The 21,262-nt window shown below is 35.7% G+C and overlaps 1 protein-coding gene across 3 annotated transcripts in view; it reads left to right on the forward strand.

Moving 5' to 3' along the window:
* LOC149539416 (uncharacterized) overlaps window positions 1-21,262 on the forward strand; it is a 137,818-nt gene that overhangs the window by 109,866 nt on the left and 6,690 nt on the right. For all 3 annotated transcript variants that reach the window (XR_016356229.1, XM_089800657.1, XM_089800658.1), the window contains 4 exons: window positions 19,571-19,637; window positions 19,942-20,121; window positions 20,769-20,891; window positions 20,973-21,056. Coding sequence is in view for 2 of the 3 variants with exons in the window: in XM_089800657.1 (XP_089656783.1) it covers window positions 19,571-19,637; window positions 19,942-20,121; window positions 20,769-20,891; window positions 20,973-21,056 (454 nt within the window). In the remaining variant the exon portion in view is untranslated. The remainder of the gene's footprint in view (window positions 1-19,570; window positions 19,638-19,941; window positions 20,122-20,768; window positions 20,892-20,972; window positions 21,057-21,262) is intronic.

A 21,262-nucleotide genomic window follows, 5' to 3' on the forward strand; every position in this document is an offset into this window, starting at 1 on the left:
ATAATCTGAAATTACTCACAGCAAGTATAAAGAAGATAGAGAGGGCAGAATTTAATCCATATTCAGTCCAAGGAATTTGTAGATGCTTAATATGGTATTAGAGCTCTGGTAGTCGAACCTAGGCTCTGCAAATTCAGTTATCAGACTTCATATATATCTAGCAACTATCTTCTATCTTCAATGGCATACACAATCAGACTTGAGGACAGGTTTGATGGGAAAGAACATTTTGATGCCTGGAAATTCAGAATCATGATGATTCTTGAAGAGAATGATTTAAATCAATTTGTTGATGGAGCATCCAAACAACCTCCATTTGAACCTCATAAATCAATCTGGAGCAGAGGAAATAGAAAAGCCATATAAATCATTTTAGATGGAGTAAAAAATGATATCGTACCCATGCTTACAAAACATTAAACTGCTTTTGATATGATGAATGCATTACGAAATGCATATGAGATCAACAATGCAACTAGGGTTCTCGCACTGAAAAGGCAACTAAATCACATTCAAATAAAGAAAGGAGAATCAATAAATTCTTACTTCCTAAGGGTTGCTGGCATTAGAGATGAACTATGAAGTATAGGAACTATTACTAGTGACACATAATTAACACTAATGGTTATAGATGGATTACCATATTCATGGGAGACATTTGCACAAGGAATAAGTGCCAGGGATAATCATTCGGACTTTAACAGACTTAAGAACGATTGTCTTCAAGAAGAATCCAGAAAACTAAAGAAAGGAGGGAAACTGAAAACAAAAGATGAAGAACTTTATGTTCTTAATACAAACTCTTATAAGGGCAAGAAGAAGCATTTCAAGAAGAAAAAGGGAAATCAAAAGAATGGGAAACCCAAGGAAGATCTATCTAAAATAAAGTGTTTCAAATGTGAAAAATTTGGACACTACAAATCCAGTTGTCTTGAAAATTCTAAGCAACAAGCAAACTGCACAAATGTTACTAGAGAAGATACCTATGATCTTGAGAATCGTGTATTGTACTCATCACTATCTAATGAAATTTTAAGTAAAGCATAGGTAATTGATAGTGGATCTTATAGACACATAACATGATACAAAGAAACACTAAATTCTTTATCAGAAAAGGTTAACAGTGAAGTTACCGTTGGTGATAATTCAACACATTCTGTTGAAGGAATTGGAAATTGCACCTTGAAACTAAAATCAGGAAATACTCTTCTTCTCAAAGGTGTACTCTACATACTGGGGATATAAAAAAATCTAATCTCAATTACAACACTAGAAGATGATGGGCAAAATGTTGCATTTGTGGACGACAAAGCAATAACTTGGGCAAAGAACTCCTCAATCAAGAAAACGAAGTTGATTGGTCAAAGAAAAGGATATTTGTATGAATTGAATACAGAATCTAGTTGACCTATTCAAGCCTTAATTCATGAAGTTGCAGACATCAATGAAATATGGCACATAAGATTAGGGCATCTAAATTTCAAAACCTTATCAACTATGGAAAAGATGGTTACTGGGTTACGTAAACTAAATAAAAACCACTCAAGTATATGCAAAGGGTGTGCTTTAGGTAAGAACACTAGAAGTCCTTTTCATGATAGTACTAGGAAAACAAATAATGTATTAGAATTAATTCATTCAAATTTATGTGGACCTATGTTCCTTCTCTTGGAGGATTCTAGTATTATATTCTGTTCATAGATGACTTCTCTAGGAAAACATGGATTTACTTCTTAAAATACAAAAAATCAGAAGAAATCCTAAAGAGATTTAGAGAATTCAAAATATTAACTGAAAACTTTTCAGGGCATAAAATTAAAACCCTTAGAATTGATAACGGAGGGGAATATACCTCAGGCTTGTTTAAAAGTTTCTGTAAAGAATCAGGAATTAAGAGGGAGTAAACTGTTCCTTATAATCTAGAACAAAATGGGGTAGCAAAAGAAAGAATAGGACAATTATAGAAGTTGCTAGAGCTATGATTTTTGATCAAAATCTATAATATTATCTTTAAGCAGAAGCCTCTTGTGCTGTTGTCTATATTCAAAACAGAAGCCCGCATTCTTACCTTAGAGATAGAACTCTTGAAGTGGTATTTACTAAGGTCAAACTTAATATAAGTCATCTTAGGATTTTTGGGTGCTGTATATATATCCATGTCCCAAAAGAAAAGAGAACCAAGTTAAAACCCTCTGGGAAGAAAGGTATTTTTGTAGGGTATAACGAAACATCTAAGGCATACAAGATTTTCATACCTGGACAGAAAAGTATTGAACTTAGTAAGGATGTAATTTTTGATGAAGATCTAACATTCAAAAGAGCCCTAAGTTCTGAAAAACCTTCTCCTTTACCTAGTTCTGAAAGAAATAATGAATCTGGGTCACAGAGGGAGAACTTAGAAGAAATTGAAGATTAAATTCAAAATCTAATTCTTGAAGAAACTCAAAATCCAAAGAAGAGACCACTTTGAGTCATTAAAACAATAGAAGAAGCACAAGACTTTGCTACACCTTTCGTAACAATTAGAGAAAGCAAAAGACTTAAAAGATTCTCTAGTTATTCAACAAACACGAGTGATTTATCCAAAATAGAAACAACCAATTCTTTTGATGCTATTAAACATACAACTTGGAACGAAGCTATGATAGAAGAATACCAATCTATTATGAAGAATGATGTTTGGGAAATTGTTCCAAGACCTAAAGAAAAATTTGTTGTTTCTTCCAAGTGGATATTTAAAATAAAGCATGCTGCTGACGGTAACATTGAAAAGTATAAAGCTAGAGTTGTAGCCAAAGGATTTTCTCAGAAGGAAGGGATTGACTATGAAAAAACCTTTGCTCCTGTTGCCAGATATACCTCCGTAAAAGTAGTCTTAGTAATTGCAGCATCAAAGGGATGGAAAGTACATCAGATGGATGTAAGAACAAATTCCTAAATGGAAAGGTTACAAAAGAAGTATAAGCTGGAGCAACCTAAAGAATTTGAAACTCATGATCCTGATGCTTTTGTTTGCAGACTCAAGAAAGCTCTCTATGGGCTTAAACAGGCTCCCAAGGCCTGGTATGAAAGAATTGATAAGTATCTCACCGACTTAGGATTCTCCAAAAATGAAGCCGATCCAAATTTATATTATAAAAGAGATAAAGATGATATGGTAATTCTGATATTGTATGTTGATGATTTACTAATAACAGGTGATGATCATCTCATAAATCATTGCAAGAAAGATCTAACTAGAGAATTCAAGGTGAAAGATTTGGGACTCCTTCATTACTTCCTAGGTCTGGAAGTACGACAGAATTTTGATAGTATCATACTTTATTAAGGGAAGTATACATTAGACATTTTGAAGAGATTTGGAATGTGGAATTACAAGCCTGTGTCTTCTCCAATGGACACTAATCTACATAAACTTAAGGAAGCAGCAACAAAATCACCTTCCATAGATTCTACTCTGTACAGACAGGTGATTGGGTCCCTTATGTATTTAGTAAATACAAGACCGAACATTTGTTATGCTGTTAATGCCTTAAGTTAGTTTATGTGTGAGCCAAAGGAGATTCACCTAGTTGCAGTTAAACACATTATGAGATACTTACAAGGCACTCTTAATTTTGGACTCAAATATGAGAAAGTTGATCTAGATTTGCATAGATTCACTGATTCAGATTGGGATGGAAGTGTCAAAGACAGGAAAAGTACTTCAAGATGCTGTTTCAGTTGAGGATCAATGATGATATCTTGGATATGCAGAAAGCAATCTTCAATAGTTCAGAGCTCTATAGAGGCTGAATACATTGTTGTAGCGATGGCCTCTTGAGAAGCAATTTGGCTAAGGAAGTTACTTGTGGGATTATTTGGGCAAGCCATGAATCCTACGATTATTCATTGTGATAGTCAGAGTTCCATCAAGCTTTCAGTGAATCCAGTTTTTCATGACAAGTCCAAGCATATTGAAATTCCTTACCATTATGTAAGAGATATGGTAGATAGGAATTCTGTAAAATTAGAATACATTTGCACTGCAGATCAGACAGTAGACATACTCACCAAACCTCTATCTAGAGTGAAGATAGAACACTTTAGGAGGAGACTTGGTATGGTTGAGTTGTAACCCATTTGTACTCTTTAAATTATTAATAAAATAATTTTATTTTGTCAGGTTATTGACTGCTATGGGCTCCACCATTTGTATTCATTATTTAAGAGGTGACGATCTCTGAGATAATGAACACTTGTATAAAGGACATTATAAGAGGTGATGATCTCTTAGATAATGTGCTAAATAGTAGAGTTCTACTATAAGCTCTAGATGAGTTTAAGATCATATTGTGATGTAGACATTGCTATGTCTATGAGTCACAATTTGGATAAAGGAAGAATTTTATTATTTTCCAGATTTATCTTGTATTCTAGTAGCTCTTAAACTCAGGATCATGTTGTGATATAAAAATACCAGTATCTATGAGTTACAACTTGGATAAATGAGGAAATTATACTACTCTTCAGATTTATCCTATACATTATATTCTTTGCAATACTATTATCACTAGCAGTAGTGATTTGTCATACTACAGGTTTAGTAATATGACATTGTATCATTTGTTCTATGATACCACATGCTAAGGAGTCTCAGTTAGATATAGAGTATCAAATCTTGGTTGTTCATCTTCATTGATGTTCCTAGATATGATATCTCTTAGTATGATTATCAAGTCAAGAGGGAGTGTTAATTCTGTAACTTTTTAATGCATATTGGTTTGAGAACAAATCAATTCGGTCTGAGATTGCATGATATATATAGGACAAATTGTTTGCATTGTCTCCTTTAAAATCAGCGCCTATCCTTGGGATGTTGGTTTAAGACTAAACTAAACTTAGTTGTGAATGTTTGTAATTAAACTTAATCATCCTTAGAAAGTCGCCGACTTCTAGAAGGGTTGGGTAAATAATTTTGGAAGAGACATGTCCTTTCTAAGGACATGTCCCTTGACTCCTATACATATAGAGGGTAAGGATGAAGTCTAAGGACACATAAGATCAAATAAGTCTGCTCCTTAGTCATTACTACATTCATACAAATAACATAAGTAAAACTCAGAATCCTGATTTACATTTCTAATCCTGTTGAAGGCAATAATTTGAATTTACTCACAGCAAGTATAAAGAAGATAGAGAGGGCAGAATTTAATCTATATTCAATACAATGAATTTGCAGAAACTTTACATCCTCAAGCTCAACCGCATCCTTTGAGTATCCTGTATGCCTTCTACAAAGGTGTCTAAGGTAGGTCCTAGAGGACTGAGGAGCCATAGCCCTCGCATGTGAGATGGGTGCACGAACATCACTAGGGCCTGTGTCTGTGCTCGCGCGTGCACGTCTGCTAGTGCTTGGATGTGCTCTAGCCTCCTCTGTCATGGTCACATCCTCAACCTCTCTATCTACCTGGTCAACCCACTCATGGTCTGCTTCAGTGAAGACTGTTGCATTTGTAGCCTCAGTGAGCCACTCTGACTCTAGATCAATCTCCTCTAGAATGATCAGAAAGGAGTTAGTGGCCAAAATCTGTCTTGTCCTAAGGTGGAGGTTGTAATTAACAAATACACGATCATTCAAGCTCTGCACAGACAACTTGTTTTGCCTCTTTGAGTGGATATGCTCGAACATAGACCAATTGCGCTCATATCGAGAAGCATTGTTCGGCTGACTCAAAATACAAATGGCATTCCTCTGAAGGTTTGGGGTTGAGGGCCCAAACATTTACCACCATCTATTTGAAATAAGGGAAAAGATAAACAATTATTCTCATTTACAAGTACAACTTTAAGGCTAAATTACAAAATCAGTAACTAAAATGCATAAGCTGTAATAGTTAACTTTAAGAGTATATTATTTTTATGTGGGCGTAATGATGTGTGAGCCTCTATGGCTATCCTGCTAGAGAAAAGCGACCCTTATTATTGAATATGTCTAGCTTAATGGTTGTAGCTGAGGCACTACCATCACTACTCTACCTCTGCATCATTGTATAAAGGTCGGTTAGAACCTCCTCATCCGCCTGAAAGCCAGGAAGGAAACAAAATGTTGGATTCAGGTAATAGGTTGCTGTATGGATGGGCTTGTGGAGCTGATTCTGCCATCTCCTATCAATAATGTCCCAAATGGGGCCATACCTTTCCGACACTCTTGCATATTGGGCTCTAATGGCCTCCTTGGCCCTATCCATGCCCTTATATATGTAGCTCATAGAGGGTTTCTCCCCATCAACAGTTCGTAGGAGAGATACAAGGGGCTCATTGATCTGCATATAATATAAAAAAATATTTCAGTCAAAACTAAATCATTAAACAGATAAATAATTAATAATAACACTAAATGCTAAATTTTAAGAAATTTGCCTTGATTATTTCTTTACTAGGTGCCCAAAAACCATCCTCATCAAAGAGGCAATTCGCCACATCTATTCCTACGGTGGTCGTAGCATAGAAAGAGGAAATCGATTCCTCCCCAGCAAACATGTGCCTCAATTCTTCCCTTGATGTCGTCAAGGACTTCCATGTGATGAAATGCGAGGCAAACCTTGTGATGCTAGGATGAGCTAACTCCCGTTGCCCTTCGTATTTCCTCATTGTGGCGAGGAAAAATGCATGATTCTTGATAAACTTGCGTATATTTTTGGCCCTTTCTATGCATAATTTGATCCACTCAAGCTTACCAATGTCCTCAAAGATGAGGTCAAGGCAATGTGCGAGACAAGGAGACCAAAATAGTGTGGGATACCTCTCCATCTATAACAATTTTGAATTAATTAGAAATTTACAAATGTTAAGAAACTTAGAATTAGAAAAGATCAAAACTTGAAGTTAAAACTTAAAGTTTAAAAGTCAAAAGTTTACCATGAGCAACATAACTTGCTGTATTATTCGTCATCACCTGCACCACATGTTCTTCTCCCACTTCTGCTATGATTTTCTCAATAACCTCACACAAGTATGTGGCATTTTTGACATTAGAATGTGACATTTTTGACTTGAGAGGAAGCATAAATAGATTTGTTGAATATGGTGGTTCCTACAGAATTTAAATAGAGCAAAACTATTAATTATCAAGGATCATCAACAAATTTGCAATCAACAAATCAAAATTTAAATTGTTCAATCATAATTCACAATGCATGTAGGAAAGTAGAATGATCAATCCCCTCTAGAGGAAACAAGAAAATTGAGGAGTGTTCTATTCCTCTTATTTGTCCAACCATCAATCATGATGGTGCAACCCTTTATGGTCCATTCCTTTCGATGGTCCGCTAGCTCAATTTTCATGTCCTCATTTCATCTAAGAGGTAGCCACTCAACTTAGCCTTAGTAGGGACTTTAAACCTCAAACCACAAATAATTACGATATCTATCATGCCTTGCCACTAAGGAGACTTGACACAAATAGATTGTGATTATAAATTTAGATGAAAAATCATTATGTAATATGAATCTATGATTACACAAGTAGAAATAATTAAAATTTAACTTTAAACTAAAAGAAAACAAATAAAAAAGAGTTAATTACTTGGCTGCAATAAATGGAATGTTGCAAAAGTATCAAAATTTGCAAATTTGTTTTCTAGCAGCATCATGAATCTCTTTGTTCAAACCCATGCTCTCAAGCGAGGGTTGTGATCCTGGAGTAATGCGCGGCACAAAGTAACTATCCACTCTGGACTTCCACACTCTAGGCTGAAATATAATTGGCTCAGGCTCAGTATAAGAACGACTAGCACTAGCACTAGAACGCAAGGGAGGCCTAGAAGAACCCTCTCCAACACAACCTATGGATGCGGATGTAGATGTTGGAGCATGGGAGGCAATAGAACCTAACTGTTCAAGTTGTCTTTTCTTATTTAACTTCTCTTGTTCCAATGCCTCTAATGCCATATAACATTTTTGTTTTGCCTCAATGCTTTGTTGAGTGCACGGGGTAATATCATGTCCATGTATGCCTACAATGTGGTATTTGAATCTATTGATGCAACCCAAATTTATGTCTTTACAAAATATACATTTTGTTTGATGTTTTGCTGTTCTAGGAAAATCTTCGGTATAGATTCAAGCCTCATCCTTTTTAGGCATTGTGGAAAATGAAAGGTAAGGCTATTGCAATTAGAAAATTCAATTAAAAACTTAAACTAAATAAACAACAACGAACCCTACATTCTTTTCGAGAAAATTGTACAAAACAAAATAAAATAGAGGTTTGCAAATTTGTTATAAAAGCATTGTAGTGTTTGCAAGATTGCACCTTGGAATGTAGTCAAAATACATGAAAAAACTAAAATACATTCAAGATTTACAAACGAAAACTAAAAAAAATTAACAAAAGAATGAAAAATGAAAAATACACTAACATACAAAAAAAATAAATCAACACTTACCAAATGAATTGAGTGTTGCTATTGGCTCCTTAATGCTCCCAATGCAATCTTATGGCCTCCCCAAATTGATTTTTGATCTCCTTGATGCTTTTCCTTCTTATTGTTTGCAGCTTTATGGTTTCTCTTTTCTCTTCTTCTCTCTCACTTTTCCTCTCTTCTTCTCATGCTAAACAATTAGAAGGCCTTTTAGGGTTATAAGAAAGAGGAAAGAAAAAAATAAATTATAAATATGTAAATTTTTAATGTTTTAAAGTCATCCCAAGTCCAATGTTGCGCGATCGATTTTTCATGCCAGTTTTGCCGATTTTTCCAATTTTTGGATGAATCTCCAATTTGTGTGATTCAGGTGATTTTTGAGCCAAAAATCGGTGAGCCGATTTAGTGAATCACCAAAAATTGCCCATGCCTGATCAAATTGCTGAATCGCCTAAATTGAGCGAATCCCAGTGATTTTTCGTTTCTCTGATTAGGATATTTTTAGAAGATTTTCAAGGTTTTTCCAATCTGTTTTTTGTTTCAACAAAAATCGAGTTTTTTTTAAGTCTAACACAGGCACTTGGTGATTCTGGGACGGGGTAAAAGGGCTTCAATTCGGAGGGGGGGTGGTACTGTAATATACTATACATATAGTATTTGAAATACTAGTTATGAAATGATGTGTAATAATATTAGAACTTATAAATTATAATACCAAATACTTTAACATAGCAAAGCTTTAGGAATTTCTAACATTTCATAAAGATGATTATTCGTGAGTTGAATGATACAAAACAAGTACATAATCATGTAGAAAGACTCATGAATCTGCATATGTAGAGTGTGTGTGTAGGAGTGACCTTTACGGTAGCTAGTAAGCCCCCTTTCTATCGCAAGTGCTGCAGTTGTAACTTCTGCTTGCATAAATCCCTGATAAATGTATTAAACCAAGTACATAATCATGTACAAAGACTCATAAATCTGCATATACAGTGTGTCTGTGTGGTGTGGGACTAACCTTTACGGTAGCCAGGTAGCCCCCTTTCTATCACAAGTGTTGCAATTGCGACTTCTTCTTGGATAAATCCCCGACAATGAGATGGTGGGGTGAAGGTGGTGGTGGGACTTTGGGAAACCAATACCAAAACATGTGGATGTCCTTGACCTGGGTGCACAAGTTTTCCTTTTTCTGGGGGGTGGGGGCGGATTTTCTTGGTGAAACGCCCCTTGATTGTCACTGTATAAGGTTGAAGGACTTGTTTGAGACATTTGCATGTCAAAAAGCATCCTTTAAAGCCAAACTGCCTCACACGCTGCTTAAACAGCTCTTTGATATTCTATTTTGATGGAGGAAAGAGCTACCACCTCCTATTTCTTGGAGATCCATGTGACTGCACTAGTGCCCAGAAAGAAGACATATCAGATGTACGCCTCCTATCAGTCACAAAACTTGACAAATCCAAATTTGTGTAACCAACAAGTCTAGGATCTTGGTTTCTCCCGTATAGTATGCTAAAGTTAGAAGTGCCCTTTGCATATCTCAGCACACGCTTGGCTGCAACCCAACATTTAGCTTTAGGGTTGTCATGAAGAAAAAGGTGTAGCTCACAACATAATTAAGGTCGTGTCTACTGGCAGCGAGATGTATGGGACTGTGGACTAGTTGCTTGAATGTGGTTTCGCTTAATTCAGGGGAATCTGATTTGGTTGACAACTTTAGCCCTATCTCCATGTGTGGATGCAATTTTGTAATCTTGCATCTGAAGCTTATCTAGCAGATTCTTGGCATACTTTGATTGAGAGATTCATCTTAGCTTTCTCATCTTGATGATGGATCATTGAGCATGATCCAAAATGTTGATGTTGATAAACTCACACACAATGTTAGCTAGAAGCACAAATATAATACTGTCATTTGTTTTCCAAACCTCAACACTTACACAATAATGTACAAGTCCCAAGTTTGTCATGTCAAAGGACTGACACAAATATTGTTTGATTTGCTTGATCAAAAGTGCTAAACTACCAGCAATAAGCAAATCATCAACATATATAACAAGTAGAAGAATATGACCATCGATAGTTTTTGACTTACAAATTGGAATTTGAATGAGTCCTTTTAAAGCCTTGATCACTGAGGAATTTGGAAATCTTTTTGTACCAAGCCTGAGAAGCATGTTTCAAGCCGTAGGCTGCTTTCACTAGTTTGTATCCATATCGTTCTTTACTGGTGACCTTAAAACCAAAAGGTTGCATCATATATACCTCAAACTGCGAGTATCCATTGAGGAATGCTCTCTTGACATCCATTTAAAGAACTTTCCATCCAAATTGGGCTATAAAATGGCAAGGACAAGCCGAATAATACTCATTTTGGCCGTCGGACCGAAAGTCTTCTTATATTCAATGCCCTCTAGCTAGGAGAACCCTCTACAAGTAGCAAAGCCTCATACTTGTCAAGGATTCCATCAACCCTTAACTTTGTACTCCCATTTGCAGCCAGTGGGCTTCGTCCTGGGTGGAAGATCATATAAAACCAAGTGTTGTTTTTTCAGAAGACTATGTGTTCAGCTTCCATAGCTTGTTCTCACTCAAGTATACCTTTAGCCTCTAAATAAGATTGAGGCTTATAAACATTGTGAATGTTGGCCATAAGGGAAAAATTAACTATATTATGTTGCATTCTCTTGTTTCTAAATGAGGTCATCATGCAAAGCACTTAGTCTTGCCCCACCATTTAGGTGGGAGAGTAGAAGTCCCAAGATCTGATCCCAGGATGGTGGAATAGGTACACCATGATGTAGATTAGCATCTTCATGAGGAAAGTTGTGTGGTACAATATCATGCTTGGGAGACCCCACAACTTTAGAGCCAAGTTTTTTGAATCCACCCCATTTGGTGAGCCTATAGTAAGATGAGCACCTAAATCTTTGGCCTTTAGAGGCTATAATCCGTAGGGCTCAGTTCATGAGAAGAGAGTTGAAGAGGCCCTTGTTCTTTATCAAAGATAACATCCTGACCGAAAGTGACACGATTAGTGTCTACATTAATCAACTGATATGCTTCGTGGTTTACTGTATCCTATGAACATGGGCTTTTGGCTCTTGGCAGTTGGGATCCAAACATAAGCCATGACTTTGAGGTGAGTGATTTTGGACTTCTTGCTAGACTAGGCTCCATTTGGAGTCTTCTTAACAAACTATGTGGGAGACCCATTCAAAAGGTAGACAACAATGTAGATTGCTTTAGCCCAAAATTTCTTTGGAACACTTCTATGTTTCGATTAGGCCATCTTAGTGATTGTGCAGTTTTGCTATCCAAAACACCATTCTGCTAAGGAGTGTAAGGTGTAGTAAGGCGATTCTTGATGCCATGATGTGCTGAGAAAAAAGGTCGGGTCTAAAATCCCACCTATAGGAGATTATTGAACTCGAGACTGATTTCTTAGGAAGTGGATCAGAAGAAAATGCATCTACAAAACCCCACAAATTTTAGAAAAAATAGAGCAAGCCCCTCCAAAAAACAGCAAAAACGGTTGCAAAAGAAACAGTGAATAGAGAAATAATTTGCAAAAAAGCAATGCCGAAAAGATCGTCCTAGGAGAGAGCATTGAAAATAAATGTGAGGGAGAATATATTTCAACAGAGTAAATCCCAGTGGGCACAATAAGTGCTAAAGTCCCCTCATGTGCAATGTATTGGAGAACATATAGCCACACAAGAAAACATATGACGAAAATCATAGATGTAGGCAGAAAGGAGTTGCAGAACGAAGGTCGCAACTCGCACAAACACTAGGTTAAGTTCGTGGGTTAGAAGCCTATGCGTGGATAAAACACACTTAGAGCCATCAAGCTGGGTAAAATTGGTACCTTGAATTTTCAAAAAAAACTTTACATTAAAAATTCAGTTGAGAAATTTTCAGAATTGTAATTTTTTTCAAAAATCTCACTCCCGCTCTAATACCATGTTAAACAATGGTAATTGCTTGTTTGTTGAATGAAGGAATGTGTATATTTACTAAGTAGCCAAATCGGGACAACAATGAGTACGGGGTTAAGAAACGTCGGAATGTCATATATGTTTTAGGGGGTTAGGTACGTCCATACTCCATATATATAATGTGTGTAACTAAAAAACAAATTTAGAATGTCGCATAGAAATACATGTATATGGCAGATTGTTATATATGTGTGTGTGTGTGTGTGCGTGCTCCTAGGCAAAAAATTAAGTTTTGAATGTCACATACCAAATATTTTCTAAGCAAAACCATTTTTCAAATTTTGAAACATAACATACTAATTCAAATTCAGTTTTCAAAATAAAAAAAACAAACTAGAGTCTCATAATATAGTCATTGTTTAACATAAAAATAATTATAGGAATCAACTCATTAATTGGAACCATACAGGTCATCATCAATATCAAGATTCTCGACAACATTTGTTGATTTGTAGTGAGGAGGGATCCCTTCTAGGGTTGATCTAGTACACCTAATGGCTAATTGGCCTATTAGTCTTAGCCATGTTGCTAATGAACTTTGTGATATCAATCCTTATTTGGGTCTGGCCATATTTGGGCAATTCATGTAACTTTCAATTATGTAATTGGGCAAGACCTATTATATTGAGGAAGACCTAAATGAATGTAACTTGTAATTAATAGGCCTGTTCCTATTCTTGACGCCAAAACTACAAGGCGGACTAGAGTTCTATTAGGAGATGTTGATTCATATATATACAAGGTCATTCTTACATTAGTTATAATGAATTCAGTGATGTGTAGATATGGAGTGTGCTCGGGTTGATGATAAGAGCTTATCATCTATTGTTGGGAAGGCAACATATGATGGTTTGCTTGTGGTTAACGAGCACTATCATAAAGTAAATAATATTGAGATTAGATGACTTCATTGTTACTTGCACTAAAAGTATGTTGGCTATTAAACTCCTCAATTGTTGAAGATTGTGTAACATTTGAAAGATTCAAGTTAGTATGCTCTGGTTCTACATCCGGCATCGATTTTAGTGAATTTTGCGATGTGTAGATATGTAGTGTGCTCGGGGTGATGATAAGAGCTTATCATCTGTTGTTGGGAAGGCAACATATGATGGTTTTCTTGTGGTCAACAAGCACTGGCTTTTAGTAAATAACATTGACTTTAGATGATTGGACCCCATTGTTCCTTGAACTAAAAGTATGCTGGCTATTGGACTCCTCAATTGTTGAAGATTGTGCAACAATAGAGAGATTCAAGTCCATATGCTCTATTTCTACATCTAGCAACATTGTTGCTTTTTCCTTCTACTTATTGTTTTTGTGTGTAAGAAGGCGCAAGTTGGAATGCACATAGACTAGTTTCTCAACTTTTCTTGATGGCAACTACTTCTGTTTATTGAGTAGATGGAGGAGTATGTAGTCCAATTTTGCTCAGCTGAAAAAAAACTAGCGACCTATTGAAGCAAAGGCAGATCTCATTAGTCTTTGTAATTTAAATTAACAATTTTGTATATCAAATGACAAATAATAATTTTTGAATGACAACTAGGTTTAGAGAGTGGGTAAAAATTCATAAACTTATTATAGAACTTTGGTTGGAAGAAGTTGGAGGTGTGGTGATTTGTGGCCATTGAGGTACTACCAAGACTTCTCATACTTATCATGAAGAGTAGTAAGACTATTACCAATGGATTTTGCAAAATCAGCAAATTCACTTGTACTGCATCTTCCGTTTCAGTATTAGGAAGAGTTCACTAACAATTTTCATAAACCCCTCACCTACTTTTGCATCATGATATGGTGGCCCCTATGTTGGTATAACAAGAATCTCTTCACTATAATATTTGGGAGTCAATGAGAAGGCATCAAGATGGAGTGGGGCGGTCATTTTTTTGTCTCAACACAAATTGATTGCAGCTCTTTGAAGAAAATTTCTGTAGGGTCTTTCTTTTTTGCATTTATGATGGATTTTATATTCAATCATTGAGTCTATTTCATCATAAACCTCACTGAAGCATGGCATATCCATGTCAGTAAAGGGAATCATATCTAGGACGTGCTCTGTGTAACTAAGAAGATATTCTACACAAGCCCACCAAGTGTCATCCAAAATCCTTTGCTCTACATTTTCTGACCTCTTAGTACTAGATTGGCTCCATATGTTCCACACTTGGCTAATGACCATGCCAGAAAGTCCCTCATATCTGTACAAGCCATTTCAAGACAATTGTATTGGATGCAAACCTAGTCTTAACAATCTATTTGAAAATAAAAAAAGTAATTAGAAGAATACATACATACATATATTTATAATTTTGTTGAAATAAATTACTAAAGTAAAACATAAAATCATATTGTTTGAAATTTGAATTACCTTCAATACTTCAAGTTACTGATTTGTCCCTTGGATAGGTGGATGCAGAGGTGGAAGTGGCCGAATGCCGGAGGCATACGGATGTTGGTCGGAAGCCAGCCAATGGCTTCTGTGTGCATCTGGAAGCAAGAAGCCTTTGGCTGGCTTCCGGCCAGCATCTGCAGGGCATCCAGATGCATTTAGAGGAATCCAAATCAATTGAATTGCTTGTGAGTACTCATGGAAGGCACAAATCTAGATAGCTTTCAAAAAGATTTCTGAATGGAACCTTATCCTAACACCAATTGGTCTGCTTCACTTGGCTTTGCTTTGATTTGTGATGATATCTCACTAGTTAACCAATAATAATCATATCTTGACAAAGATTTGTATGCACTAGAATCAGAAGACCCTTCTAATGCTTGTGCATGGTAATTATTAAAATAAGTTGGTGATAAAATGCGTGGGACCACATCCTTTGGAATGCAGTATGTCCTGAACCGATGTTGCCATCCTTTCTTATGAATATAATTGAAACAAACAATAAAACTCTGTTCAACTCAATTTATAAGCATTGGACTACAAAAAGTTTACAAGAAAGCAAAATCATAGAGCTTAAATAAGAAGTAAAAAGGTGGCTATTATCCCCATGTAAATGATACAGTAGTAACCATCAAAGAAGTATATTTTCATATGCAGGGAAAAATATAAAATCACAGAGATTGAAGCAAAGGATATTAGCCACTTGTGTGACAGTGAATTGAAATACAAGGGTGTAAGATGTCTTGGAGTCCATGTGCAATCTGCTACAAGACTCCAACAAGAAAACGAGGATACAATTTATCAGGATGACATATCATAGACTATGGCAAAAGCATCATGTATTTGTATTAAAGGCCATCTTTTTAAATAGGAGACATGAAGACAAGGATGCTTTATATAGTGTAGTTCTCGAAGAAAGAGCAACTAATTCAAGCTAAGAAACATTTTGGCTAATTCAAGTTACAGAAATGATTTTGAGATTCAATTGATTTGTTTTTGTATATTTCTTGCTTTTCTTTGCATATATTACACACACACACACACACACACACGCACACACACACACATCCTCTCGCATCCACCTCCAAAAAAAAAAACTGCACCACACACGCACACACACACATCCTCTCGCATCCACATCCAAAAAAAAAAACTGCACCCCGTATCTGGTTCTGAGTCCGCATCGGAATCGGTAACTTAGCTTCTAACCATGAGAACAATCTGTAAATAGCTTGCAATTGTGGTGGTTTGTGATGAACATTTGGGCCTCTTCAGTTTCATCATACACTTCTTTAATTGAAGCTATTTTTGTACCCAACATCTGTAACATGAGGTTGAATGAATATAGGGCACAAGGTCTCCAAAATATATGTGGGAATCGTGTCTCAACAAACGTACCAGCTGCTCTACAGTTCTTTGCATTGTCCAAAATATATGTGGGAATCATGTCTCAACAAACATACCAGCTGCTCTACAGTTCTTTGCATTGTCCATTACAACTTGGACAACATTTTGAGGACTTTGGTTGTTAATGCTTTGTATAAGAATGTCAGCAATAAATTGTGCATTATCTACTTGGACCTCACAATCAACAACTTTCAGAAACATTGCTCTTTAGTGCACACTGCAATCACATTATTTAGGGTCTAGTTTTTGCATCTTTCCACCATACACTTACTTCTTTCCATGAGGGGTTAATGGGAGGTAATAAAGTTTCTATATGTTTGACCTCTTTTGATAATAAAGTGGCACGCTTGTGTACTGCTTAGGAGCTTCATTTATTTTTCTTACCACATCTTGCCCTTAGGGGGATTGAACAACTTTTAGAAACATTGCTCTTTAGTGCACACTGCAATCACATTATTTAGGGTCTAGTTTTTGCATCTTTCCACCATACACTTACTTCTTTCCATGAGGGGTTAATGGGAGGTAATAAAGTTTCTATATGTTTGACCTCTTTTGATAATAAAGTGGCACGCTTGTGTACTGCTTAGGAGCTTCATTTATTTTTCTTACCACATCTTGCCCTTAGGGGGATTGAACAACATTGAATGATAGTCTGTTTGCACAGAGGCACCTAGCAAGTGATTGGTCAATAATATCTCTAGCATCATTATTAAATGTGCTCTCCAATGATCCTTTTGCTTTCTTTGGAATACTATCCTCATCTTCATTTCTCCTCAAATATGGTTGGCTTTCTACTACAATGTGAGGAACAGCACTATGTGTACGAGATCATGAATCATGTGACCTTGGTGAGCTCCTTTAAATCAATGGATATCCCAGCCTGCTTTCAATCCTTACATCTTCCTCTTGTTCCTTAATATATGCTACTATGTAATATCCCTTTCCGGATATTCACTAAAACTCTCGATTAAAACTTACAAATTTTAAATCTGAACAGTAATCCAATATTTGATACAAATTTCAGAACTTAAACTGGTATATATAACCAGCAGATATACAAATAAGAAAACTCAGAAAAATGTGTTTATTTCCTCCAATATTCAGGAACTTATACATAAACCAGCAGATTAATACAAATAACCCAAAATGTGTTACTGTATTATACAACAGCAGTACAATAACGTGCAACAATTCAGAATATCCAATCTTACAAACAGAAATAATAGTCATATTGGCAATATAGATAGAACCTGAAAGAAGGCTAGGTTTGTTTCCAACCTTCAAAGTTTCTTCAAGGGTTTGCATCCTCAAAGAAATAACCAGTAACTGTTTCCAGCTCCCAGATTAATATTTATTTTCAATAATATAATCTTCATATATTCTCTCATGTGAAGCTTTTGGTACCTTTTATCACTTTTCCCAATGTGATGCACGCTCTTGTAGGCAATGTGGGCTAAAACACCTTTTTTGTCCTTTAGTCACTTAAGTGACATAGTACCTTTTTAAAAATAAAGTGACACATTAAATGAACTTTAATAGTCACTTAGTCAAAACCCCCATAATCATCAGGCATTAAAATAACTGATCAAACGAACTCGGATAAACACGTGCAATAGCTCGTTGGAAAGCTCCTGGCGAGACGCTTCCAAATCAACATTGGGATATCAAGAATACTGAGCTCTGTTTACTTACTAAAAATAGTAAGTATTTGGACAACTTGCCAAAACTGCTCCGATGGGTCTGAAACTGGAAATTTCTAGGCCAAATCTCGAACTGAACCCCAAAAAGAACCTTCTCGCCCTTGAAACTTAGGCGAAGTGAGCTAGCAACACTGAATTATAATGTCCCAGAAAAAGGGGACATTACATCTACTTTAGAAGTTGGTATAGGGACACCATCTTTTCCTAGATAATATTTGATTCCCTTTTTAGGAATTTCTTACAAATGTCCTTTCACTCGGCTGTAGGAACTTGTGTAGTGTGTCACACCTGAGACATATCTAGATACATGTTGCCTCAGCTGGAACATGCTCTAATATTTGCCCATGCCTCCTTAGTGGTGAAGCTTGGGTAGTGGTGCATGGAGTAATGCTTGCCATGGTGAATTTGTATAGTTGCTATAGTAGTAGCACCCTGCAATTTATATAGAAAAGCTTCTAAAACAAATAATTTCAATTAATTTAAATAATTATAGTTAAACAAATTATTGATATTAAATATGATATTTAAATATTATTATTTTACTATGCGATAAACACAAACTAGTTTTAGATTTACCTTTTCAATATAGGGGAGAGGACCTAGTACTTGAGCACCCTAATTTCGTGGTTACCAAAATCCTGTGGAAATTTCAAAAAAATTCCAGTTTTCTACAGCAGCTTACTTGACAAGTCGTCTGCTTATAACTAAGGTTTCAAGTCCACATCATCAATTATAATGCCACATCAGTGTACTTTTTGCCAAGTTGTCCAAAATAGCCCAAATAAAAAGTGAGACCAATGGTCGTGCAAAAAGGGTTCTCATACTTGCACAGCTGATGTGGCATCACATCATTGGTTGTTTTTTATAACTAAAGGTACATTTTATTCAATTATGGGTAGTTATTCTTGTACTAACAACTTTAAAGTCATAATTAGTGGTTTCATGCTTGGCTGATAGAGAAGAATGATTCTATCTCTGTTTTTACATTGGTTGATGTATAGACTAGATATTGGGAAATGTGATGTGGATATTCTCTTTATAATTTTTATATTGAGAAATGAACTGGCAGTTCAGATCCTAATGGCATCTCCAACATTGGAATGATGCATTAGCACAAAGAACCTTTAATTTATGGTGGCTTGCTCAAGAAGGATGATTATGATTTATAAATTATATGTGTTATTTCCTTTATATGAATCTATATCAGTATCCAGAGTTATAATAACTGTTTGTAGGTGTTCTGACTATCTGCAGTCAAATGCCTCATTTGATTAAACTAGAGAGTATTCTAAGTTGTTTTCTGGCTGTGCTCTATCCAATGTCCGTTTCCTTGTACGGCCTTTGTTGTTGTTGGTTTTGGTTTTGCATGACAAAGGTTTGTATCATGTATTTTATGTACTTTGAGAAACATTTATGCCATCCAAAAAAAAAAAAAATAGTCTCTGACATAATATTAGAGGAAATTTCGCTGGAATAATAAGAAGAATTATATGCTTTCACATCATGTACATGTCATTAATCCCTCTTGCATGCATCTTGAGTTATATAAATTTATATATATCATATTTCAGCCAGTTATTTGTTCTGAAATTCCTTCAACTGATGTATTGTGTTTTCGCCAATTTTAATGCTTATTTGGTATTGATTTTATTAACTTTGAACCAGCATGCAACAAAGCCTTACAGAGCTACTATCTGTGCAAAGAGCTTCACCGGTGAAAAAATCATTGAAGGTGAGGAATGAATTGCATAACTTGTATTCTTTTCCGCTGATTTACTTCAATGCAGAATTGTTTGCCATCATCAAGTGATGTTTGAAAATAACTTTGCACACAGAATTTCCTTTAGACCATTCTACAGTTTAGTGATTTATACATGCATAGGGTTTTTGCTGGTTGTCTCAAGTCATCTTCTTGAACATTGTAATTATTTGAACAAAGTGGTTTCTCTAGTCTGTCTGTTTTATTGGTCATTTTTTGTCTTTTTTCCCCATATTTGAATGGCAGTTGACTAGTAACCTATGGTTAATGTTTGCAGGATGTTACATGTGACAATGATTTCGAAAAAATACTCCTCTCTGAAGTTATACCCCCTGATGAGCTTGGAGTTACTTTTGATAGTATTGGGGCACTTGATAATGTTAAGGAAGCACTTAGAGAGCTCGTTATGCTGCCATTGCAGCGGCCGGAGCTGTTTACAAAAGGACAATTACGAAAGGTTTTGGCCTTTATATTCCCCTGTTTCTGTTTTCAAATTTCTTGATTTGAAAAACTCTTTTATAGACAGAAAATACAAACTCACACTGACTTCGTCTGCATATTCTCTCGTAAATATTTCTGTGTACTTGCATTTTGAAATTTAAATTAATGATAATTTTCAACAGTCCAAGTGTAAATTATCAGTAGTGTAAATTATGAGTCCAAGTGTACCAGCAAATAATAGTTGTAAAATGAATGCCTAATTAAACTCCTACCTAAGAATAGGAAAAGATGACTGAAATGGTTTCATATGAGAGATAAAATCCTACAAATGAAAGATGTTCAACGTCAATAGTTAGGTGTTTCGTATGTTGAAATGCCTTATCTGTCCTGATAAGAAAAATTATTCAGAAACAGCCTAAAAACGAGGTCAAGTTTTTATGCAAGTCCCATCAATAAAGTGGAATATGAAGGTTTAAAAGCATATTTCAGGATGTACTTTCGAATTTGAATCGATCAATGTAAATAGGAATTCACAGTTCTTAAAGTCATACCATAAACGTGGTTGTTTACACAGTATATAATTCTTTAACTCGATGAATTTTTGATAGATAATTTTTTATTTGGATTTTCAGTGATAATTGAAATGACCCCAATCATTTGCAGCCTTGCAGAGGATTGCTCCTCTTCGGTCCTCCAGGAACCGGAAAAACGATGCTTGCGAAGGCTGTAGCCACTGAAGCAGGAGCAAATTTTATCAATATCTCAATGTCAACAGTTACATCAAAGGTGCGAGTTTGCATCATGGTAATTATTAACAGATTGTAAACATACTTCAAGCTAAGTGATGTGTTTTTTTCTATTTTACAGTGGTTTGGTGAAGCAGAAAAGTATGTCAAAGCGGTATTCACTTTGGCTAACAAGATAGCCCCTAGTGTTATATTTATTGATGAGGTAGGTTTTTGCTGTTTTATATTACTCTCCATTTCCATGTGTCACTGGAGGTATGCCTTAGAAATGAAAGACTATCTTGTTTAGAGGAGTAAGAATATAGAATATTGTACCATATGAATAACTTTTTACTCCCTTGTAATTGTACATGATTGTTTAATACATTACAAAAGTGTGTGTACAAAACACTTAAGCAGTAGTGCTATATT

The sequence above is a fragment of the Cupressus sempervirens genome, chromosome 9 (assembly GCF_028749045.1).
Source record: "Cupressus sempervirens isolate cs-2001-9-10 chromosome 9, ASM2874904v1, whole genome shotgun sequence".
NCBI classification, from domain to species: Eukaryota; Viridiplantae; Streptophyta; class Pinopsida; order Cupressales; family Cupressaceae; genus Cupressus; species Cupressus sempervirens.